At 41.6% G+C, this 25489-nt stretch overlaps 1 protein-coding gene and 1 long non-coding RNA gene across 2 annotated transcripts in view; both read right to left on the bottom strand.

Moving 5' to 3' along the window:
- Positions 1 to 9285: 9285 nt before the first annotated feature.
- Positions 9286 to 11217, bottom strand: LOC308308024. Its single transcript, XR_013963256.1, has 3 exons — positions 10691 to 11217; positions 10526 to 10588; positions 9286 to 10361 (listed from the first exon to the last, which is right to left on the bottom strand). It is a non-coding gene; the product is annotated as an uncharacterized lncRNA (long non-coding RNA).
- A 3769-nt stretch (positions 11218 to 14986) lies between these two features.
- LOC308308074 (uncharacterized protein) overlaps positions 14987 to 25489 on the bottom strand; it is a gene marked incomplete at its 3' end in the record, with an annotated part of 28950 nt that continues 18447 nt past the window's right edge. The window contains exons 12-24 of the mRNA XM_080753443.1: positions 24895 to 24954; positions 24588 to 24647; positions 24347 to 24409; positions 23671 to 23730; positions 22953 to 23015; positions 22221 to 22286; positions 21725 to 21784; positions 19651 to 19722; positions 19415 to 19477; positions 19219 to 19281; positions 17703 to 19058; positions 15165 to 15338; positions 14987 to 15063 (exon numbers count right to left, since the gene is read on the bottom strand). Of these exons, the coding sequence (XP_080609569.1) occupies positions 14987 to 15063; positions 15165 to 15338; positions 17703 to 19058; positions 19219 to 19281; positions 19415 to 19477; positions 19651 to 19722; positions 21725 to 21784; positions 22221 to 22286; positions 22953 to 23015; positions 23671 to 23730; positions 24347 to 24409; positions 24588 to 24647; positions 24895 to 24954 (2237 nt within the window). The remainder of the gene's footprint in view (positions 15064 to 15164; positions 15339 to 17702; positions 19059 to 19218; positions 19282 to 19414; positions 19478 to 19650; positions 19723 to 21724; positions 21785 to 22220; positions 22287 to 22952; positions 23016 to 23670; positions 23731 to 24346; positions 24410 to 24587; positions 24648 to 24894; positions 24955 to 25489) is intronic.

Genomic DNA, 25489 nt, shown 5'->3' with positions numbered 1-25489 from the left:
TTAGATAGATACCTTTATTATTCCGTCCATTCGGTCAGTAGAGAAGCGTGAGAAGTTGAATGCAAATAAAAGAAAAACAGATGACATGTACCTGTTATAGTTGCCTCTCCAACAACTATCACCACACTGCTCTGGATGCTGCAGACATAGGTGCTGTTGCTGCTGACAGGGTGCAGGCTGCTGACCAAACTGAAGATCCCCGCAGAGTTCTGGGAAAACGTTGTGTTGCCGGTCAGGACCTTCCCGCCGTCGTCCAGCCATGTGACGGTGGGTTTGGGGAGCCATCTTTGTGCGGTAGCCGTCAATACGTCCGAGGAGTACGTGAACGAGGGCACGGAAAAGGCTGCAAAAAAAGGAACAATAACGTCTGAAGTCTCTGAAGTCCATTTATTGAGTTTCCCCAGACCAGTGAGTAGAACCTGGGACCTTGGGTTTCCCAGGTCTAACCATGCAGCTACTGTATGGCCGCCCATAGACCCCAATCTACACTGCAAAGTCCTCAGTGTTAATTTAAGTTATATACCCCTATAACGAAAAAACGTCCCATGGATGCACCTGGGACGTATCCTCAGTGATGTAGCCCAAGGTCATAGGGGTTTTGGGTCACGCAACATCATACCCCTCACTCAGGTGACCCAACCCGGGGTGATCAAGTCCTGACTTTACGTCCCAGTAGCTGCCCACGATCATCCCATTAGGGAAAGACAGGGCCACACTCCACTGCTCCGGAACTACTCTGCCAAGACTGGGAGAGGCAATCTGGCATGTGAAAGGACCAGCCTCCGTGGGCTGACTCCTGGCCGGGCTCCTCCTGCTCTCACCAGGTCCAGGACCTGTGCGTTGCACCAGACTCCCATTTAATTCAGGAGCAGTGGGTACCTGAATGGCCCTCCGAAAGGCCTCACTGTGGGTTTGTTGGGCCTCTTCCTCACGGAAGACACAGGCTGGGGCACCAAACCCCTATATAAGTTATATTTTATTGACGTTTTTATACTTAATTCAACTTAAAGGATAGTTCATCCCCCCAATTTTTTCCCCCTATTGATTACTCACCCCACGGAGACTTGAATTAATGGATATATTTTAGTTTTTGTTGCATTCCTAAGCCAACAATTTCAGAAGTTTGGTATTTGGTGGTCTACGACTAATCAACATTGCGGAACCCATACATCCGTCATGTGTCTGGGCTCTTATCTTCTTACCAGCTACTTTAAGGTCCACATCGAGGCTTCTGCCCCCGGCTGAGGTGTCCACCTGGCAGCTGTAGATGCCCTGGTCGCTCTGCCTCACCCTCCTGAGCAGCAGAGAAACGTTCCCACGGACGATGGCGTCAGGGAAGACGTGAGTTCTGTCCTGGAAGGCAGCGTCCTGGTCCTTGAGGACCGAGATTCCGTGCCGAAAGCAGTAGACCAGGCCACCATTACCCTGCTTTGTCCAGGTGACCGACACATCGCTGGCCGGTCTGAAGGGCAGGTAGCAGCTCAGAAGGAGGTCTTGTCCCAGGTTGGCCACAGGCCATTTGTTGTCGCTCTCGCTCTGAGCTCCAGGAGGGGATTGCCTGTTGTTGCCTGTTGAAGAAGGATGGTTCTTTAAAGGTATGGTAAGTGATTTTTTATTGAATTCAAATAATAACAAAATGGGTCTATGTTCTGATAGTACTAGTTACTTGAGTGTTTGGTCCATATTTGGACTTCAGCCTTATCTCCTGTGAGGAGAAAAAAGCAGTTTAAAAAACTGTTGGGTGACAAGTGTTCCTCCAATCGGGATAGAGTGGGGCCTTCCTCCAATCATGGTTGAGTGGGGGCAGGCCTTACGCGCACCAACGCCCGCCCCCACTTGATCCTTTAAGAATTTTCTCATCAAATAAAATATTCAATCATTTATCAAATAAATCTATCACTCACTCACGTACACACACACACACACACACACAGTATCTATTCTGGGGTGAACATTAGGTGAAAATAGTTAGCTAAGGTATTTAGTATAACACAAAAAAACAGGAGGGGGATTTCTTTGTTACAACTTACAACAAACAACATACTAACTAACATTTACATAAAAGTCGAACATTACAGTTATTTCAGTGTGCAACAAATGCCAAAGTCCGATCCGTTCCTTAAAGGCCCACTTCACCTCTGGGACAACCAGATCTTATTTTATTGTTGTTTGGGACATGATCAACACTATCAAATATGATGCATCATACTGCATCATATGATGCAAAATGCATCACTCACTAGTCATGCTGAAATACTAAAATATCTCAAAACACAGATTGAACACAAAAAATAACTCAGGATTGTATTGATCGTGTCCCAAACAACAATAAAATAAGATCAGGTTGTCCCAGAGGTGAAGTGGGCCTTTAAGCTACAGATATATATCCAACAGCAGGGTCAGAATACAGAGCCCTGGGGGAGAAATACCTCTTATCTCCATATTCTAACTTTTTCTTTTGTTGTAAATTGATGCCCTACTTGATCATACTACAGCGTCACACAAAAGCATAGTCACACAAAAGCAGCGTTTCGAGCTTGTAGATCGTCTGCTTTTGAATTTGTATCCTGAAAAGTAATATGAGGTTTCCACCCGACAGAGACAATATTGTCTCGTGAGGAAACCACACATATCCAAAAGTGTTACTTTTCAGAATTCAAATTCAAAGTACATAGGATGTAGATCGGTTATTTCAGCTACTTTTGTGTGACAGTATAGTAGGCGGCTTATGACGAAATAGGGGCATTAATTTACTGGGGGAAAACACAATATAGCAGTTAAAACATGGCTATAGGAGGTTTCTGCACGACAGCAAAACATATTGAGTTTAATAGGTTCAAGAGAGTCAGCAATGACTGCATTGACATGAAGCGATTATCTTACCCAAACACACCTGTGTAAACTCACACTGTCATCCTGTTAGCAATACATTAATATATAGGACATCACACTGTTGCATACTGTCATCCCTGTTAGCAATGATCCCCATGCATAGGTATAATAGGACATCATGTAAATACTCCCTGCAAAACATATTCCTTTTTATTGCTTTTCTTTTTTTTATGTTAACTAGTCCTGAATGTACCGCAGGTGTCTCAGAAGTAATGTCGTAGAACCCAGACTGGTGCCCGTTGGGCAAAACAGTCACCATTGACGTCCAGTTGTGCAATACCCGTTGTATCTGTCTGTGATGTCAGTACTATGACATCACATAAACAGTGTCACCACCATGGCTGTCTGTCTGCAGACAGCCATGGTGGTGACACTGTTTATTATCAGTGAAGTCAGCATGCTCTTCTCCAAATTTGGGCATTGTTTCAGCATGCGGCTGTTACCATGGTGGCGACACTGTTTAGTATCAGTGATGTCAGCATGCTCATCTCCAAATTCGGGCATTGTTTCAGCAAGCGGCTATTATCATGGAGGATGTCAGAATGCTGATCTACAAATTTGGGCATTGTTTCAGCATGAGGCTGTTACCATGGTGGCGACACTAGTATCAGTGATGTCAGCATGCAGACAGACGGTCAGACGGCGGACAGACATTCACTAAATTAATAGTTAGATGTTATACCGTATTATCAATACAATCTTAGTATTTTGACAATAGTGTGGGGGCCCACTTGGGAACCAATGACCCCCACACGTTCACACACGTCTTACCTGCTACCAGGGCCAGGATGAGGATGATGATGGCTAAAAATACAACAATGACGATAACCATACTGCAAATAGAGAAATACATCAGTGTGTGAAACGTAAAAAATTCACCACCAAGATGTATTGATAGTTAACCATCATCAAATCATATCAAATATCAAATGATCCCTTAGTAATATTAGACATGTTAAACTTTGATCTCCACCATTAGTCAGCGCCTCACACGCTCATCGAGTATAATTGTATTCCACACATTATACCAATGCCGAATCAGTTTATTGCTTATACCATGGGTCTTCAACAAGGGTTCCGGACCGCTAAGGGTGTGTGTGTGATACATACATTATACATAAATAAGAATGATTTACTTTAACCACTTGAACCCTTGCATCCCTATTCTGAGGGAAACATTCTCCAAAAATAGCTGATCTACAAACTCAGAACACATTGCACTGGAACACATTGTGATTATATGTCACAATGGAAAGTCCCCAGAAAGACTTTCTTTTTGGGGTTATCCTTTTAGACCAAGTTTATACTAGATTGGCTATTTTCGGTGAAGAGATTTGGTGTAGAGGGGGAAAAGAAGAGTATGTATTGAGAGTTTGAGCCGAGGGCACTATATTGAGGGTTTAAGTTGTTAAATATCTGAAAATACACGTTAACATGAATCCAACAAATCAACATAAAATATTTGACAGCACTGATGATAGTGCTGAAAGCCCACAGACGTAGGCTATGTACCTGGTGAAGATGATGTCTCCCATGGAAGCCATGGTCCCAGAGAAACCAGCACCGTCTCCAGTCAACAGCTACAGTAGGTCCCGTGGATTGTCTCCCTGAACATTAGGGGTTAAAAAGTTCATCAAACTTGATCGATTTAATCAATTATGAAAAAAATAATCGATAACTTAATAAAACAATCAATTATTACTCGAAAGATTGGATATAGTCCTACTGAACATGGTTGTATATCTAACCTAGGTTACTGTTTGAGTTGAAGCCTACTTGAAGAGTTTCCCACAGCATCCAGGGTAGCAGCGCTACTCCTTATGTCAATATTGTATTTAAAACCACTCAAAACCCTATATACTTAGTCGCCCGGGGTCCCCCAGGGCCCTATTCTTGATCTGCTTTTTTGTATCCGCGACACAAAATCTTGTTGCCAAAAATAGCCGGGTTGAGAAAGAGAGACAGAGACAGAGACAGGGAAAGATGATAGAAAGATGGAGAGACATAGAGACAGAAAGAGTATGCTCCAAGTGTGTGTGTGTTTGTGGGGGGATCTCACACATGTGACAATGAGTGTTCTGCTGATGTCAGCATGTTTTGTGATATTTTCACTCTGCACACAGCCAGAGGCTGTGCTCTCTGCCCCCGCTCTCTCTCTACACAGTACACGCACGCACACTAGCCTATAATGTTAAAAAGGTAAAACGTCTTTCAAATTCAGGTTCAATCAAAATTACCTTTGTTATCAGATAAAGGCTATTTAACTTGGACATAATCCAAGAACGGGATAACAGTACATAATTTAACAAATATAAGTACAGTACTGTACATGTGATAAGGTGTATCTAGCCCATGAGATTCATCCACTTATACTGTGTTTGTGTCAGTAGCAGCAGGTGATGAAAACATTTTGCCTAGCCAAGTCAAGCTAGCACTTTTCATACACAGGGGAATAAGTAATGAGAAAAATAACACAATACTTATTGTATTTTTTTAGATATTTTTTTAGCCTTTTCTGCCAGGTCGACAGGAAATGGGGAGAGAAATGGGGGGGGGGGGGGTGACACGCAGCAAAGGTCGTCGGGATCGGGACTCGAACCCGCGACACGCTGTCAGGCCGGATTACCAGCCTAGGTGCCTGGACCACTACCCGGTGGCTCAGGCCATACTAACTGTATTTTAATTATAATTATATATTTAATTCATTTATATAAATATTTGTTTTGCGTGTATCAAAACACTGCCTGGGTTAAGATAAGATCCGTCCACGGATGCTTGTGATTGGATGAACCGGAGGATTTTTATAAATATTGAACCAATAAAAACCAAATATTTTTAAACTTTCCTCTTTTAAATACTTGCATTTTCTTCTGGGAAATTTGATGTGTTTGATATCTTTGTTAAAATTAACAATTCCGTTACAAATATATGTTAAAGGAGCACTATGCAGTTTGGGGTGTCAGTGACCACGTTGGACACAAATAGCAATATTCACAACAAAAGGGATTCTGTTCAGTGTGGACTTTCTGGTGTATCTTTAAGGTAGTGGAAAGAGTGAACTTTTGTCAAACTGGTCACAGTTGTTGGGCCTCACTCCTGTATGGGTACGTTCATGCCATTATTCTAACTTTAGATGCTCTCTAAAACTCTTCCCACACACTTCACAATACCAGGGCTTCCCTTCAATGTGAATCATCTTGTGCTTTTTCAAATGGCTCACCTTACAGAAGCATTTCCCACACTGTTTACTACTAATGAAGGGCTTCTCTCCCGTGTGGATGCACTGATGATTCTTGAAGTGGTCATGCTGCCTAAAACTCTTCCCACACTGGTCACAATATTGTAGGGGTTCTCCCCGATTTGAGTTCTCAGGTGTGTTCTCAGTCTCTGGCCTGTGAAGAAGTTTTTTCCACAGTGTTCATCACTAGTAGTTGGGCAGGAGCGACATGGATAGGAGAGATCAGAAATCATTCATGAAAAACATAAAACATTTTTAAATAACATGCAAGCATTGTGTTCTATTGCCAACAGTTATTCAACAGTCACACTACTTCTTTCTTCATGGTCTTTTCTTCTTGGCAATAGCCTGTTTCATCCACCAGTTAGCCAGGTAGGTTATACAGAACAAGGAGCCCATCTTACACAGATTGGGAATGTCTGCCTAGGGTCTCCACCCAGGCGGATAGTCTTGCCACACCAAGGCTGATCTAACTGCATTATTTTATGTCCCTCAGTGTTCTTTCCACACACTCAACATTAAAACGGTTAAAGGGGAATACCACTCATTTTCAACATAGAACCATGTCCTAATATACACATAAACACAAAAGGGGGGGGGGGGGGGGGGAATGAGTGGTATCTTTATTCGATGGCCTTCCTGCTCTGGCATTTGACCTTAAATAACATGACAACGCCCCTAAAATACCAAAAACCCACGATAGGATAATATCCCAACTTTTTGTATGGGACATTAAAGAACAATGAAAACAAGTTTCAAACAGAACCTTTTATTAGAACAAAATAAAAATAAAATAAAGATTCAAGAGATTACAAAAATTAAAACATGATATAGCAGCTGAAACAAACATGAACACAGCAGGAGCTGGGTATTCTGTGCCATTTGTGTCCCCACTCCCCATGACATAATACAGCATATCTTGTAAAATAAGCAAACGTATGAATTCCTATAGAAAAAGAAAGAAAGACAAAAAAAAAAAGATATGTACTCAGGGTCATGTCTCAAATCATGCTTACTCAGCAATTACAAACACAAATTCTAATGTTTCTCACCAAATGTCATTACATTACAAGTTAATCTTTATGTTTCAAATGAGTCCCTCAGTTGACTGTCCCCCCATGACTTCAGAAAGTAGCATATATTTTGATAGGAAACCATACAACATAAGAAGTATAAGTATCACTGTTTAATTTTTCTTTTTAATCAATGTTTTAGGTTGCATTACTGTTGTGGTAAAGCATAACATGTCCACCCTGTTACGCTTAACCTATAGAGGAAATGTATACATTTTCACAATTCTGAAAATATGGTTGAAAAACAAATTAATGATCTGTTCTCAATGAGCTACCATATTCTTCATTGCCATCTTAAGCATAAAATGATTGACAATTTGGCCCATTCATGTGTGATGTATTTGGTCATAATTTTAGGAAATAATTAAAGTGTCTCTCCACACATCCAAAGTGTGGTTTAATTCTCAGAAAGTCTAGTCTCTGATCAATAAAACGATGAGGAAAAAAAAAATATATATATATATATATATATATATATATCCCACCCCCCAAATGTTCCTAAATTTTATGGGATTTTAAAACTTTATGGGATCTAAAACTTTGCCATGTCTGTACTGTGCTGTCATCACCAAGCATGCACCTTGAGCTTGGCTATACAGCCAGCCAAACTCTCATCCACAAAAGTGTAAAACTGCAAACATAGATACAATCATATGTCATTCTGACTAAAATACAGTGTAAGGCGTAATAAAGGCTTTGTAATTAACAATCAACAATGTACAGTCAGTAAATGCATGTAAGCATTTAAACAATATTTCCCAACACGATTCTCTGGGTAAGTATATAGAGTAGGCCTAAATATGCATGTAAACACAATTTCTTCCAACAGGGTTCTCTTGGTTAGTATATTTGTTCAAATACTGTATATAAAAATAAACATAGCAAACTTACTCACTAGGATGAGGCATCAAGTATAAGGTAAGTATTAGAACTAGAGGTCAGCATGAATAAATTGGTAAATGGTGCATTTGTATAGCGCCTTTATCCAAGGCACTTTACATAGATTGTGCATTACATTCACCCATTCACACTCACATTCATACACCGATGGCAGAGGAAACCATGCAAGGCACCAACCTGCTCACCGGTAGCAACTAGGGGTTCAGAGTCTTGCTCAAGGACTCTCCGACATGTGGACAGGAGGAGCTGGGATTTGAACCGCAGAGCCATCGATCATTGGTCAACCAGCTCTACCTCCTGAGCCACAGCCGCCTCATGAACAGAGCAAACAAACACCCAAAACACATTTCAGAGGTAGATAAGTAAATATGAAATAATATCCTATTACAAGGTTAACATTCCTCAAAACAATTATTACTTACAGATGATGCCTTTTAGGGCAAACATGAAGGAAGGAGCTGGATTATAAACAGAAAATAAAGAAACGCCACGCTGTGCGCCATCATTGTATCCATTGGAGATACAAGGGAAAGGAGCACTTGTTTTTGGTGATGACGACAGACGGTATAGCGAGCGAGTTGCACGTTGAGCGTTGCGAAGGTCGCATGAGCAGACTCAGCGCCGTTACAAGTTGTAAACCTAAAAATAGTAAATCTTCGTCCCCCCAACTTTCAGCACCTCCATGCGGTCCAAGTGAAAACAGCGGAGCGCCCCCTACCTCCGGTTCAGCCAATCACAAGCCACGGCAAACCTCGGATCTCCTACGGACACCATTATCGCACTCTTGTATGTGTCTACAGGACGGCATGAGGCAGACCGCCCCCCGCTACCCCCGCCTCCCCGTTTTTCGCTCCCAGACCACGCCCCCGACCGTCGCAATTGGCCGGCTGTACTCTGCTGTACTTCCTGGCCGTGTCTTGTGTGTTCTGTTGCTCCAGGCTATTTCGAGTTTATTTTATTATTGTTTTCATTCAAAGGACAAACTGTGGGAAGCGCTGTCTTTTTTGAGCGACGGTCAGGGGCGTGGTCTGGGAGCGAGAAACAGGGAGGCGGGGGTAGCGGAGGGGCGATCTGCCTCATGCCGTCCTGTAGACTCATACAAGCTTATCGCACACTGTGCTCAAGTGAACATAACTTCCTGTGCAACTTGTCAGAAATGTCCTTCAACTAAGTTTTCCCCAAACTAAGGTTCCTACCTACAAAAGTTCCTATGAACAACATTTCAGACCACCACTAGGTGTCACTGATTTTCGTTCCACTAAATGTACACTCATTTACAATGCCAGGATCTATTAAAATACCACCATGCCACGCCTGCAGGAATAACCTCACATCCCTGTTATCAACATGCCTCTCCCTGGCTGTACATGATGACATTTCACAGACAGCGGGCTCTTAAGGCCATTTTTGGGGGTAAAAATCTACTAGATGCTTTAGAAATGAGCAGATAAGCAGAGTGCTAAAAACTACCAGGATTTTCAAGGATAAGCTTCAAAAACATGTTAAAAACTCAATGATTTGTCCAGAGTCCATCTTTAATTAAGCTGGACATGCCCTCTTTCAGATTTTTTTTTAATCCTGTAAAAAAATCTATTTATTTTTGTTAAAGTGTCTAGGCTGAAATGGCACCGAATAGTAGGATTGACCCACCTCCCAGGGTTCTAGTGCATTGCAACAGGTATAGACCCTTGCGCTCTGGCTGATATCAACAATAAGCCCCTCCAACCTACTTACTATCAACATTGTTCAATGTCATTGGGGTTTACGCTGGCTGTAAGCTTACAGTATGTATGGTCCTCGTGTATGTACAGGTCATTTGTGGCAGCTTCCTGCGGGAGGATGTACTGTCCATTTGTGGCAACTTCCTGTGGCAACTTCCTGTACTGTCCATTTGTGGCAGTTTGGACAGCAGACAAGGGGGCACACAAATACCTGTTGATATACTCGTCCACCTGTCGCTGGAAACGCCCCAAATCTGAGGGGCTCAACTCCCGCATTTTGCCTGCCAGTGTGGTGCAGTAGTCTGTGATCGGATCGTTCTGAGATAACACCTGAACGCTACTATTGATTAAGTCTTTAAGTTTAAGTAAGATACATTTTCTCCTGGTTGATGCCCGGATGACGGGCATGGGCTCTGCTGTACGGGTTCTGGTACTGAAGCTGGTGTCATTGTCAGATGTCATGAAGCTATCTGAGGGTGAATACAAGTGACCCTCAGATTTACCCTCTGATGCAGATATTGTTGAAGCAGAATAGTCCTAAAAAAGAAACAATATTTAATATGCAATACATGGTGGATTTAACACCTTTAACACCATGGGAGATGTAACACTTTTTATAAATCTTACAATGGGGGGTGTTAAAAATGAAAAACAATAAGACATTAACACAGGATTATATCAAATATAAATTCTTCAGTTACCCTGGAGTACAGGTGTGAAGGGCTCTCCGACTTTTGGGTGTGGGGCGATTCAGCAGATGAGTCCTTAAAAACAAAATTAAATATTTAATACACAGTTAATTGTGGGGGATTTAACTTCTTTTATTCCTACTTGGGGGCAGTTCAAAATGCTTAACAAAGAGTTACCCTGGAGGTCAGGTTTGGAGTCGTCTCCATCTTTTGGGTGTGGGGCTCTAGGTTTGAACTGCTCTCCATCCTTTGTGTGTTGGGCTCTACAAATGAAATAATAACAGGGTATTAGACAAAGCAGAACACCTTTCTTTCCTTCTTTTGGTGAAAGTTGACGCTCATTAATGTTACTTGCATCAAGGCAATTATGATGTTTCTGCATCAAATAGAACTACACATCTAAGTTGGCATCAAAGTCATACATTTTTACAAGTGACCCTCTCTGGCAATAGATAATGTTTTGTTTGAGCCGTTAGAAATAACTAAGCTTCACTTGGTTGTTGAAGTCCAGATGACAACAATAGAACTATTGTGAAGTAAACTTATAGCAAGTGTGCTTGCCCTGACGTGAGTCACAAGGAATCCGCTGGAAAATGTATTCCGTCTTACCATGTCCCTTTCATGCCCATATATGGATATCTCTGTATCTGTCAGTCCTTGTCCCTATTTGAGAGATCCTAACCATTCTCCCCTTTGTAACCATATCCATGATGTCATCAATATTAAGCCCATATCTTGGAATTCCTATTATATGGACATATTCTGTGAATCTCGTGTGGTCTATGACGTCAGATCTCTATGATGTCAGTGTCACGGTTTGTTAGAGAAACAGGACGGTCGAGAAACGGAGCACTCGTCGTGCAGCACGGGGCGGAACGGAGCCGCTCGATTGTCCACGACATTGCAAGCGGCGCGCAGGCCAGCGGACCTTGGTCCTGCTCTTCGCCCCCGAGCACCGCAGGTGCGAGTGGCCGCGAAGAGCGGGCCACGCCGGCCGCGCGAGTTACGAAGCCGTGGTGAATGCAATCGTTATATTTATGCCCAGGCCATAAGGCCTGGGCAAGCCCACGATAAACGCCCTGTCCAAGTGACTACAATGGAGCTAATGGCTAAGCTAGGCTAGGCTAGGCTAGGCTAGTAAATAAAGTCGCAAATAGAGTCGCAAACGAGTGACGTCAGCGCCTTCACTAGTGAATGGCTGTCGTCGCCACCTGGTGGTGATTGGTGTGTGGTGAACGACAAAACAAGCGCTCTTACATAGAACGTCCTGAGTTACCCAAACATCCGGTAACATCAGTCATCTCCATATTTGGGAAAAGTTACATTTTTGCATTTTCCCATTCAAGTCAATGGAGAAAATTCATTCACAAATAAATTAATGTACATTTTTTAATTGAATAAAAAAAAATATATTTTATGGAATCGTAATCAAGGGCTGAGTATCTGCAGGTTCTTTCTGTTCATAGTCCAAATACGTGATTTAAACATCCATTTGGTCAGTTTAAAAAGGCTCCAGTCCTTAACACATTTATTGCCACCCCTCGAGTTGCCCGAGCGAGCCAGTGTCTTCTCTTGCCACTGCCCGAGTTGCTCGAGTTGTAATTTTATCATAATTAATGATTTTACATTAATTACTTACAGTCCGTCGCTCCGGTCCCGTGTGAATCGGTAAAAGTCCCTGATTCGATTACAATGCACGTGTGTGCATGTGAAGTGAAGCCCGGCCATAGAGAATCCATTATATGCCCAAAAAGAATCCTTCATTTTCTCAAAAAGAGACTTTTCAATCCAGAACATGCCAAAATATGCATGTTTACAACACAAATCCCCTCTCTGTCTGCTTGCGGCCATGTTGAACTGTCATGTGACCCACGCTGGACCAATCGTGTGTCTAGATTGGTTACACAAGGCCCCTCGCTGCAGGAAAGATCCAGCCTCCCCCAGCCAATCACAGTCAAGCAGCAGCAGTGATTGCGCAATCTCACTGGCACTGAGGAAAACATTAACCCTTTGTTGCTGGCGGCCGATGAAGTGTGTAACTAGAGACTCTCATCTTTCATATGGTGCATGGTTTGACATTCTCACACCATTCTGGTGAATGAAATGGGTAAGTCGATTTTGGCAGTAAATGTGTTAAAGTGTTGCAGTTAAGTGAGGGATTTGCTACTTTATTTCCACCACTGCTGACCACGTCATTGATTTTTTTTCCATGGTTTCTACATTAGATCGATAAATGAGGATCAATATGTGTCGACTCAATCGAGGTTTTCAATTTTCTTCTTGGAAAGACTGGACTCTTTGCCAATTCAGAATAAATGTCTGAATGTTGATCCATTTGAAAATAAGTTGACCTATAGGTGTATAGCCATTTGAGCACCATATTCAAACTAAACCCACTCATGTTGTTCGTAGCTACAGGAAGTCACCCACATGAACCCTAGCGTCCCTATTCTGGGCATGTCATAAGAGGCGCGGACATTTGATGAAAATAGGTGAATCTATTGCAAAAGTAGCATATGTATGACATGCACATCCCAAATAAGACCTTTTACTGTCTTTTTTTACGTTGGAAGCCCTCCATATTTAATTCATGGACATAATAGATAGCAAGCAAAGAAAATATATTGCAGTTATAAAAACACTATATGTACAGGATAGGGGAAACAAGGGGGGGGGGCTCACTTCTCGCCTGTCTATGGGAGAAGTGATAACTATCTCCTTCTCTGGCCTCCTGAAAGGTGAGTTTTCAGGGAAGTTTTGAAGGATGCCAGCGAGCTACATGTTTTAAGGGAGGTAGTCAAGGAATTCCACACTTGAGTGGCAGTGTTGTTGAAGGAGAATTTACCCATAATTGTGGGCTCGCCAGTACCTGGCGAGCACACTTTAGATATTGTCATTATTTATTTATTTATTTATTTATTTATCTAGTAAGTAGACGGGATCTTCGGTTCCTTTCTACTCCTACATACTTAGTGAGAAAATGAAAATAAAAACATCAATGTGTTCAGCTTACAGTGGCGACGTGTGCTATTACTTTATACAGCAATCGGCCAAATGGTGGCGCTGTAGGAAGCCTTCGAAAGTGCGATCTTTGAACAGGTATAGCTCATGCTGTGTTATACATACAGCCATGAAACCTGTATACACTTATGCGTCTCCTCATGCCGAACAACTTTTACCCTCTAACTTTTGACCTCTGACCTTTAGGTCTCCCACAATTCGGAATTATATGAAAAACAGTAAAAATCTATCTCCTCCTGGGATTTTCGCGTCAAGTGCACAAAACTTTTTTCACATGAACTTTGAACCTATATCTACACAGGCTATGTGGTGAGAAGTTTGTACGTTAAATAATGATTTTTTAATAATTCAATATATATTGCGGTTTTATGCAAATTATTCTTCGGCCTCTAAATCATACATGCAAAGTTACACGTTCATGGCATTTGGCAAAGATGTGGAGGGTTAGTCAAAGTATCACTGAAACCAATTTTATTCCAATCGGCCAAAGGGGGGCGCTATACGAAGCGTCTGAAAATTCAAACTTCAAACGGGCATAAGTCATGACTCGTTTCGTTTGAAGACATGCAACTTGTTACGCGCGTGCTTTGACTCAAGCGGAAGACATCTGTGTCGTTGTTAAGTAAGCTCCGCCCTTTGATTTTCCGCCATTTTGAGCAGTTTGTAAAACGCGTAAACCCGCTTTTATTCTGGAATTTTCGCGTCACGTGCACAAAACTTTTTTTACGTGAACTTTGGACCGATATCTAAAGATCTGTCAGATCGGATTTCTTTAACATTGAAACATGCTTTTTTAAATAATTCAAACAATATTGCATTTTTATGCAAATTATTCTTCTGCCTCTAAAACATACATGCAAAGTCACATTTTCATGACAAAATAGTGTAGAGGGTTAGTTCAAATATCACTGAAACCAATCTTACCCCAAATGGCCAAAGGGGGGCGCTATATAATTTTGAGCAGTTTGTAAAACGCTTAAACCCGTTTTTATTCTAGGATTTTTTTTTTGCAATTTGCATGAAACATTCTACACGCAATCTAAGGACCTTTATCTAACATGCCTATGAAGTGCACACAAACAAATTATAAAATAATAATAATAAATATAGCTGCAAGCAGCGATAAAGTGTCCAAAGCCAAAAACACCTCAAATCATGAACACAGCCTGGGATGTGCGTGAAATCTTGCAAGCACATTCCCAATAGGTCAAGGAACAGATACCAACCTTCTCACATTGGCCTGTTATAGCGCCACCAGCGGGTCAACTTTTGCATAACACATTTTTGGAACAAAATGGACCAATCTCGACGTCAGTAACGTCAAAGAGAGCACTGCCTGCGATCTTGACATTTTGTGCTTTTATAGCCATTGTTTTCTGGCTTGAAGCGAGCCCACAATTGTTTCGAAGGAACAATATTTTTCTAGTTGTCTTATGGGTTTGTGTTAACAGATCATTGTGTGCGCTCCCTCTGGTTTTGTGGCTGTGTGTCGCTGAAAGAATGGGACAGCTGTGGATCTGTGCTGTCGTCTGGAAACACAAAGGTGATTGTGGTTCAACTAATTGGCACTTGAGGCGAGCAATCTTCTCATGGTTCATGAGTTCCCCAATCCCCTCTGGGCTTTTGGGACCCCCTCCTTTAGCCATGATCTGGAGCCAGGTGGTGTCCCCCAGTGCCTTGGCGAAATGGTCATCCACTGAGCCAGTGATGGAGACCGAGTTGGAGACGGGCTCAGGCTCTTTGTAGTTCTTCCCGAGGCTGCGACAGAAGTGCTCCTCGATCAAAGGATCACAAACCGTGTTCGCTGAAAGGACACAAGGAGTCCAAGATTTAAAAATGAAGAGACGTGTGTTAACAGCAACCAGACATCTAGAAGGAATTCTACAAAATCGAATCATTTCGACCCCATGATGAAGTCTGAGATACAATCTGGAGCCCTGCCGTTCCCATGTTCATGTGGCCAGCCTGTGGCTTTTACTCCCACCATAAATCAATGTGGAATCGAGCACTCCAATCTGAGAGATTGTGAATTAGCATCCCTAGTACTACTCCCAAAGTGTGAGGTTAGTGATCTACAAGCTCAGAGCGTTTACATCTGCGACGCAACACGCGTTGTATGTCTGCTGTTCTCCGGATGTGTCCCACACATAATTCTACAGTAAATTCTCACGGAAACCGGTGGATACTTTTACTCAAGTACATTTTGAATACAGGACTTCTACTGCGTGATACTTTTACTTAAAGGGATATTCCACTTTCAACAGGGAGCAGTGGAAGGGCCTCTCTCCACATACACACCCATTGTAACTTCAAACTCCATTTTAACCATGATAGATTCATTAAAAACACCCATTAATTTTTCTGGTGACTCATACTACCCTCCTAATACGTGAGCAGGCTGTGTTTTTTCGATAACTTTTTTCATTTATTTGTAATAATTATTTGGGAAAATGGAAAAAATGAAATACAAAAACATAATTATAAAAAATAAATGAAAAAGGTTATCGAAAAAACACGGCCTGCTCACATATTAGGAGGGTAGTATGATTCACCAGAAAAAAAATAATGGGTGTTTTTAATGAATCTATCATGGTTAAAATGAAGTTTGAAGTTACAATGGGTGTGTGTGGGAGAGGCCCTGGGCTTGGAGGGCCTGGTAACATTTACATCAAATATCTAAATATTCAATCAAGCTAATTAAAAACTGTTCAGGGTATTCATAAAAGCCTGATTAGATGATAAAATTACCAAAAGTTTTATTGAAAGTGAAATATCCCTTTAAGTAAAGAATGCGAGTACTTTCCCCACTACTGCCTAAGCACGCTAGAAGATACGCCATAAAAACGTTTGCTTATTGTGGGTAAATTCGTCTTTGTTGGCCACATTGGTCACTGGTCAGCAGCAATGGTGATGGTGGTCTAGAAAACAGCTCCTCGTCCACAGTACAGTAGCAACCATGTTGCGCTGTGTTCCGTGAGTGAAATGATTGATTGATTGATTGATTTTGACAACCACTAGAGTAGAGCAGTAGTTAGTTCCGCGATAGTGTTGCTGGAGGGTGCAGAAACAGGCTTAACGGGAAATAGAACGCAGAATTCTTTTCAAACTGGGGTGTTCCAACAGACTCCTGCCCCTTTTTTTAGCTTAAACCAGAGTTAGATGAAAAGGGAAAAAACCGAGAGGGCGTTCCCTTTTATTTGACGAAGGTTAGCCAGATTGATTTTAAACAAACAGAACAGACAGAATAGGCAGAACTGTGATTTGACCCTTTTATTTTTGCCTTCGGTGAGACATCAGACAACTTGTTTTCAAACGAAGGATACAAACACAACCTGTTGTCATTTTAAAGTAAAAAGGTGCTTCTTCTAAATTAGAATACATAAAATACACAAAATAATAAAACAAAATTCAATGTCAAAACAGATACAAAATAAAATACAAAACATTATTCAGGAGCAAAATTCTCGAGTCTCAAAACAGCTCCCAAAATGGAGGGCGACCTTCCTCATTTTGCACCAGTACCTCGTTTATTTTCTGAGCTCTTTCTAGGCACAAACCCTGCACGGCCTTGTTGGGTGCTTCTTTTTGAGCGTGCGCGGGACGTAAATAAGGCCATGACCAGCTAAGTTCACCGTCAGCCTGCTCCGAGGGTCACCCCAAGGTGGAGGTACAGCAGGTGGTCTACAGCAAAGGGTCTTCAACAGGGGGTCCGGGACCCCTAGGAGGTCCTCAGAGTTACTACAGGGGTTCTTCCAAATCATTGGGTGATAGAAACTTTTTTCTCCTTTTTTATATTAACCACTTGAACCCTAGTGTCCATGTCCTGAGAACTTTAGCCAAAAATAGCAGATCTACAAGCTCACAATGCCTCGCGCTGCAAGGCATTGTGAGCTTGTAGATCGGCTATTTTCAGCAAAGAGGTTTGGTGTAGAGGGGAAAAAGAGCAGACTAAGTACTGAGTGAAAGGTCAAGTTTATTAAGTATGGATGGTTCAGGTACTTAAATATCTGAAAAATACAAATGGACATGATTCCAAAATACACTAATGATTGTGCTGTCAAATAATGAAACTAAATGGAATCTATGAAGAGGCTGTGCTTCGTCTCTCTCTCAACTAAGGGGTCCTTGGCCTGAAAAGGTTGAAGACCCCTGGTCTACAGGGGTCTACAGTGGCTCCCCACCTCCTCCCCAAACTCCTCCTCCTCCTGGCCCCCAACCTCCTGGTCCCCCACAGGTCTCCCGTTGGTCCATGCATTTACAATGCTTAGAATGTAATCCATCAGGGTTGGGGGGTCTGGGGTTTTAGCTTTGTAAATTACATAGCTGTTATACAAAGACATTTGAAACAAGTACATAACAAACTTATTCGTCCACTTGCTAAACTTCCTAGTGAAGGGATAGTAAGAAATATTTCTGTCCAATTTATCGACACCTTTCATATATTTATTGTAGTCAACTACACATTTTGGTTTTAGCAGAGTGAGGGTGGAACACGCACTCACTCTGCTGCCTTTCTGCTTTACCTCCATACTCTGCATCTTGTTCTGGTGGATAGTGGACACCATCTTGAGAATCTTTTTGTCACACCAGGCCAGGACCATGCTGGTCCCATTGTGCCGCATGATAGTTTCGCCAATTTTTAGGTTGGTAACGTTGATAGCACGTGGTTCTCCCCTGTTCTTTCTGAGAGTCCCACATGAATGAGTCTTCAAATCAAGGAGACGTGCCGACAGTTTGACAGAGTTGTAGTAGTTGTCCATATACATTTTGTAGCCACACCCTGCCAGGTCTCCAAGGAGGAACTCCACCGTCTCCCCTAGGTCAGAAGGTTGGCCACAGTATGGCTTCATGGAGTAGCAGTAACCCGTCACAGAATCGCAGAGAATGTAGGATTTGATACCATACTTCACAGGTTTCTGGGGGTTGTAGAGGATGAATGCTAAGCGGTCCCGCCACAGCAGGATGCCTTCGTCGATACAGATGTTTTCGTGTGGTGTGTAGAGCTCTCTGAATTTGGCCACCAAGTAGTCCAAAACTGGCCTCACTTTAAAGAATCTGTCTTCATCAACTGACCCATTGTTGTTGAAATGCAGGAATCTGTTTAGAAGCCGGAAACGGTTGAGAGTCATGGTTCTGCCGAAATGGAGGGTAGCAATAAGCTCATCGGTCGACCAGTATGTATCCAGCTCTGGTTTCTTCACGATCCCAGTGAGGAAATATAGGCCCAGGAAGCTTTTCAGTTCTGCCACGGTGACGTCCTTCCACTCCCAATCTGGTGGTATCTGACTCTGACTGACCATACAGATGCACTGCTCTGCATATAGGTTCGTCTGAACCACAATGTCCTTGAGCAGCTCATCGGTCAGGAACAGCTGAAAAAACTCTACTGGTTGAGCATCATCATGTAGAGCGGCAGCGGCACCTCGAGGACCCGGTTTGGCTGTGAAGGGCACTTCCTTTGGCTCCCAGTCCGTATCCCACCACTCTGAAGGACAGCTTCCAGTTCCACTGGGCCTGCCAACATCTGTAAAATATAGAAAATACGCAATTACAATTCCCATAAAATTCGTATACACCTGCTGATATGCTTCTGTACTAAAACTAATTTTATAAACTTTTTTACTCTGTAAACCGGTGATGAACCTGATTCTGAAGTGTGATGTGCAGAAACAGTTCTTTCTTACCCATGTTCCTGGCAGCAGATGCTGTAGCAGAACTGGTTGTGGGCTGTTCCTCATCAGACATGTCTGAAATCCCAGTAAAATGTTATGTACCTGAAATCAATATAGGCATTTAGCTCTTATCCAGAGCTACACTGAAAATGATGCTACAATGCAACCGTTTTTCTGTTATGTAATTGTAAAATTGTTCACTTCTTACCTCCACTGGAGATAAACTCGAATGGGGTAGTGTTCCTCGCACCATAGTACTGCTCCTCATCATCTAAAACCAGTGTAAAGTGAAAGTGCAATTAATTATGTGACAAAGTTGTGTGCACGTTCACACCTTCTGTACTAAAAGGTACATATACGTTTTTTTTTTTGTTTTTACTCTGTAAACCTGTGATGTGACAATAAACCTGATTCTGAAGTGTGATGTGCAGAAAAGGTTCTTACCCATCTTCCTGGCAGGAGATGCTGTAGCAGAACTGGTTGTGGGCTGTTCTTCATCAGGCATGTCTGAAATCCCTGTAAAATACCAAAATAAGTATTATGTACATCCAGCAGGAACAATTCACCAGGGGGGAATGTTGCGTCCGTTTGCCTATTCCTAACACATCGGTCGTCTAGGAAGTCATTCATTACGCAGAAATATATAACGCATGCTATGGTGAAAGTAATAAAGTAAATGTCATGTTTACAAAATGCATGTTTACGGTACAGTTTGTGTTGTAATGCTTATTGCGCAAGACCTATTGCACACTCCTTAGTGCTGCGACCTGTTTTGTGTCACGTTTTGGGAGACAGAGTGAGAGAGAGAGAGAGCAGATCTGCTTATTGACAGAAATCTCACGTTGTCACACAAACAGGAGTCGACAAGACGTTTTCATCAGCCGCTCTATCTATGGAACTTCATTTGCGAGGAATTGCGCGCAGAGAGAAAGTAATTATTTTGGCAACGCAAAAATACACACGAGACAAGAGCGACAGAAAGCAGGGTGGGAGCATGGGAGCACGAGAGAGAGAGAGATAGTGAGCGTAATAAAAGTAGTAACACGCGCGCGCACACACACACACACACACACACACACACACACACACAATGTGCAAACCACGTACAGCAAGCATTTGGTTTGTTTCACTGGGGATTCTATCGGGGCGCACATCTGAGTGTAAACACCCTGCTCACACCAGCGCATGCACGTGCATGCCCGACCATTTCAATTATATTGAAATAACTCATTCTCTGCCAGTTAAAAGGTAGTTTTTCCCCCAAATTGCCAGACTTTTCTTACCTTTTAACGTTGGCAAGTGCGTGTCCATCGTGCAGCAGTAAGACAGTAAGCAAAATGGAAAGGGGATCAGGAAGTGTCCTGTCTCCGCCAGTCCTTCAAATGGGACCAGAAGCACTTTTTTCGGGCACATAGGAACCAAAAATCTTTCTTTTTTTTGGCAGGGAATAACATTGGCCAAAACTCGGGATCTGGCAGGGAATGAGTTTTTAATAACTCTGCACCTGTGTGTGTATGTGTGTGTGTGTGTGTGTGTGTGTGTGTGTGTGTGTGTGTGTGTGTGTGTACTATGTACACTTTTGTTTGGCACTGTATTGATAAGTTGTGCTTTAAGTGTATGTATTCCTCTTTTTTTGGTGTACCTTGCTCTTTTACTGTGTACACTGTACACATTTTTTCTTTACCTACTTCTCTGTAACTTTGTAAATAACCTTAAACTGCTGTGCTGCCTCCGAGCGACTGATTTCCCCCCTTGGGATAATAAAGGTATCTATCTATCTATTTTGCAGTGATGCTTTACAGTATTGTCATCTGTACAATAACAAATATTTCTCAGTTTACCTGGCAAAGCACTGTAAACTCACTTCATTCATCAATCCATCATGTTATCCAAACGTTCGTCCTTGCACTCAATCTGAGTAAAGCTATGCCTCCTAAACAAGTCACTGCAGACATGCTCAGTCATTCCCCTGTCTCTCAACAGTTAGTCATTTCAATTTACACAGTGAGAGAGTGTGTGTGTGTGTGTGTGTGTGTGTGTGTGTGTGTGTGTGTGTGTGTGTGTGTGTGTGTGTGTGTGAATCTCACAACCTTAATCAGAATGCGTAACATGCATGTTTTTAGACAGGCTTAATGTTTTTATGTTGCACTGCAAGGGACTGAGGGGGAACGTTATTTCATTTTCTTTATGTATGTATTTATATGAAGGAAGTGACAAATAAAAATGATTCTGATTCTTGATTCTTGAACAGCAAACATAGTGTTTGTCTGTTTGTTAAATTGTCTAAAAGGCTACAAAACACAGATACAGATCTCCATATATGGCCATATCTGGGGGATCACTGCTGCAACATAGCTGTGAGCGATATCTAGATGGCAAGTCAAATCAGTTTAGGCATTTAGCTCTTATCCAGAGATAAACTATAGGATCACACTGAATGCAGAGAAAACGATGCTACGATGCAAGCTGGTCTTCTGTTTTGAAAATGTCAAATAAAGACCCTTTGTTCACTTCTTACCTGCATTACTGGGGACACCTGGGAATGGGGCACTGCTCGCATCATGGCACTGCTCCTCGTCTGAAATCAGTGCAAAGTGAAAGGTTTGGTAAATAATTAAAGTATGTACACAAAACAATTTAGACATTTAGCTCTTATCCATAGCTACTTACAATAAGCACATACATCAAATGCAGAGATAGTATACATCATAATCTAATGTAGTGCCTCAGTAAACTAGGATTACATGTAAACGCAGAATAGAATGCAAAGTCAGTGTAGTGTCTGAGAAAAATTATAGGATCATAAAATGCAGAGAGACAGTGTAGTGTCTGAGAAAACAATAGGATCAAAGAATGCAGAGACAGTGTCTCAAAAAACTATAGGATCATAGAATGCAGAGACAGTGTCTCAAAAAACTATAGGATCATAGAATGCAGAGAAAACGATGCAACAATGCAAGCCGTTTTTCAGTTTTGAAAATGTAAAATAAACACTTTCATTTTTCACTTCTTACCCCCACTGGCGACACACTCGAATGGGGTAGTGCTCTTCCTCACACCATAGCACTGCTCCTCGTCATCTAAAACCATTGCAAAGTGAAGATTTTGTTAAAGTGATCCCTGGCTAATATGACAAATATGCCTTAATACATTATAATAGTCCTCTATAACTACAATGTAAAATTAAAAACACGTTAAATATTTTATTTCTCCTAGAAATAACGAATCTTTCACTCAATAGGGGAAATGCCTGTCGCAAGTTGATGATGTCATAAATGTTATGTGTGATCTATCCCTATGGAATTTACGGCATGCATGTGCAAAAAACACATTTGAAATATTGATTTGATGCTCATATTAACCATAGGAAATATTAAGTTTGTTTTTATTTTCACATGCATGCCATAAATTCCATAGGGATAGATCACACATGACATTTATGACATCATCAACTTGCGATGGGCATTTCCCCTGTTAAGTTAAAGATTAGCTATTTCTAGAAGAAATAAAATATTTAGGGTGTTTTTAATTTTACTTTGCAGTTATAGAGGACAATTATAATGTATTAAGGCATATTTGTCGTATTAGCCAGGGATCACTTTAAATAATTATGTACACAAAGGCATGTGCACCTTCACACCTTCTGTACTTAAACTAATTTCACACACTTTTCTTTTTTACTCTGTAAGCCTGTGATGTGACAATAAACCTGATGCTGAAGTGTGATGTGCAGAAAAGGTTCTTACCCATGTTCCTGGCAGCAGATGCTGTAGCAGAACTGGTTGTGGGCTGTTCCTCATCAGACATGTCTGAAATCCCAGTAAAATATAAAAATAAATATTATGTACATCAAATCAATTTAGGCATTTAGCCCCTTATCCAGAGATAAACTATAGAAGGGGTGGGCAACTAGGGGGGGGGGGGCACTACATTTCCACACTCACTCCAGAGGGCCACGTTGTATATACTGTTTCTCGTAAATGAATGCTCTAAATTGTCATTCTATGTCACACAAAAGTAGCAAAAATAGCCGATCTACAAACTCAAAACGCTTGTGGATCTGCTATTTTTTAATTGGAATCCTGGGTAGTTTTTTGCTATTTTTTAGTTGGAATCCTGTATCCTTATTTAATTTCAAATGCATTTAGTTATACTTATGTTAACTTCATGAACTTAAATACAAATACATTGGACAAAAAAAGACAATTAAATACTAGTCATTAAGCTACTAATATAGAGTGAAGTAATTAAAGCGGCTCATGTTTGCATGACTGTAATTGTAACACAGCTGAAATCAATAAGTCAGTATTCCAATAATAACCTGCAGGCCCCATTAAGAGAAGGTGGGGCCCCCGGGCCACCAGTTGACTATGAACTATAGGATCACATTGAATGCAGAGAAAACGAAAAGCTGTTCTTCTGTTTTGAAAATGTAAAATAAAAAAATATTTTTTCACTTATTACCTCCATTACTGGGGACACAGGGGAATGGGGCACTGCTCGCACCATGGCACGGCTCCTCATCTGAAATCAGTGCAAAGTGAAAGGTTTGGTAAATATTAATTATGTACACAAAACAATTTAGACATTTAGCTCTTATCCAGAGCTACTTACAATATCAAATGCAGAGATAGTTCGCCTGCATCTAGTGTCATAGTAAGTAAATACATTACAATCTAATGTAGTACCTCAGTAAACTAGGGTCACATGTAAACACATACAATGCAGAGAGTCAGTGTAGTGTCTCAGAAAACTATAGAATCATAGAATGCAGAGAGACTGTGTAGTAGTGTCTCAGAAAACTATAGGATCATAGAAAGCAGAGAGACAGCAGTGTCTCAGTAAACTAGGATCACATTGAATGCAGAGAAAACGATGCAGCAATGCAAACCGTTTTATATTTTGAAAATGTAAAATAAACACTTTCATTGTGCACTTCTTACCTCCACTGGGGCGACACAAAAAAAAAACCATTGCAAAGTGAAGAGTTTGGTAAATAATTACGTACACAAAGTAAACTGCACCTTCACTTCACACCTTCTGTACTAAAACTAATTTCACACAATGTTTTTTACTCTGTAAGCCTGTGATGTGACAATACACCTGATTCTGAAGTGTGATTTGCAGAAAAGGTTCTTACCCATGTTCCTGGCAGCAGATGCTCTAGCAGAACTGGTTGTGGGCCGTTCCTCATCAGACATGTCTGAAATCCCAGTAAAATATGAAAATAAATATTATGTACATCAAATCAATTTAGGCATTTAGCTCTTATCCAGAGATAAACTATAGGATCACATTGAATGCTGAGAAAACGATCCTACAATGCAAGCTGTTCTTCCGTTTTGAAAATGTCAAATAAAGATTCTTTGTTCACTTCTTACCTCCATTACTGGGGACACAGGGGAATGGGGCACTGCTTGCATCGTGGCACGGCTCGTCGTCTGAAATAAGTGCAAAGTGAAAGGCTTGGTAAATAATTATGTACACAAAACAATTTAGGCATTTAGCCCTTATCCAGAGCTACTTACAATAAGCACATACATCAAATGCAGAGATAGTTAGCCTGCATCTACTGTCATAGTAATTACAATCTAATGTAGTGCCTCAGTAAACTAGGGTCACATGTAAACACTAATGCTGTCCAACGATTACAATTTTAAATAAACACTTTCATTGTTCATGTCTTACCTCCACTGGAGACCCACTCGAATGTGGTAGTGCTCCTCGCACCATAGCGCTTCTTGTCATCTAAAACCACAGCAAAGTTAAGAGTTTGGTAAATAATTATGTACACGAAGTCATGTGCCTTTGGATATGCGGGGCGAACGCTAGTGGCTCTGGACTGCGGCGCAGGACAGAACTAGTTGTCTCTGCCTCGCGAAGCTCACCCGGTTCGTCATCACCAGAGACTTTGGAGGGGGCGTTTACGTTTAGCCAGTATGGCAAACAAACACAAACAACATGACACTAAAACACAGAACAACTGAACTGAACTGAATTAAATCTATACTCTAAATCAGGGGTCTGCAACTAGATTTGGCCTCGGCCCAATTGATCGTAGACCAGACCAGTAGCACAGAAAACTATTGCAACTAATTAATTGTTGCTCTAATGATGTTATCAATGCAGTGCTGTTGGGAAACACAGCAAATAAATCGTGTTACCACCTTAAATTCAGCGCCAGTTCGCCGCCTCCTCTGTGATATTGAATGCCTCGAAAAGTGACTTTTCAGGTCTGACAAAATCGATTGTCCACAGAAAGGAAAAAAGGAAAAACCATCCA

The sequence above is a fragment of the Nannobrachium achirus genome (assembly GCF_963921795.1).
Source record: "Nannobrachium achirus genome assembly, chromosome: 22".
NCBI lineage: Eukaryota > Metazoa > Chordata > Actinopteri > Myctophiformes > Myctophidae > Nannobrachium > Nannobrachium achirus.
The sequence above is the reverse complement of the archived record's forward strand: the minus strand, read 5'-3'. Positions and strand labels throughout refer to the sequence as shown.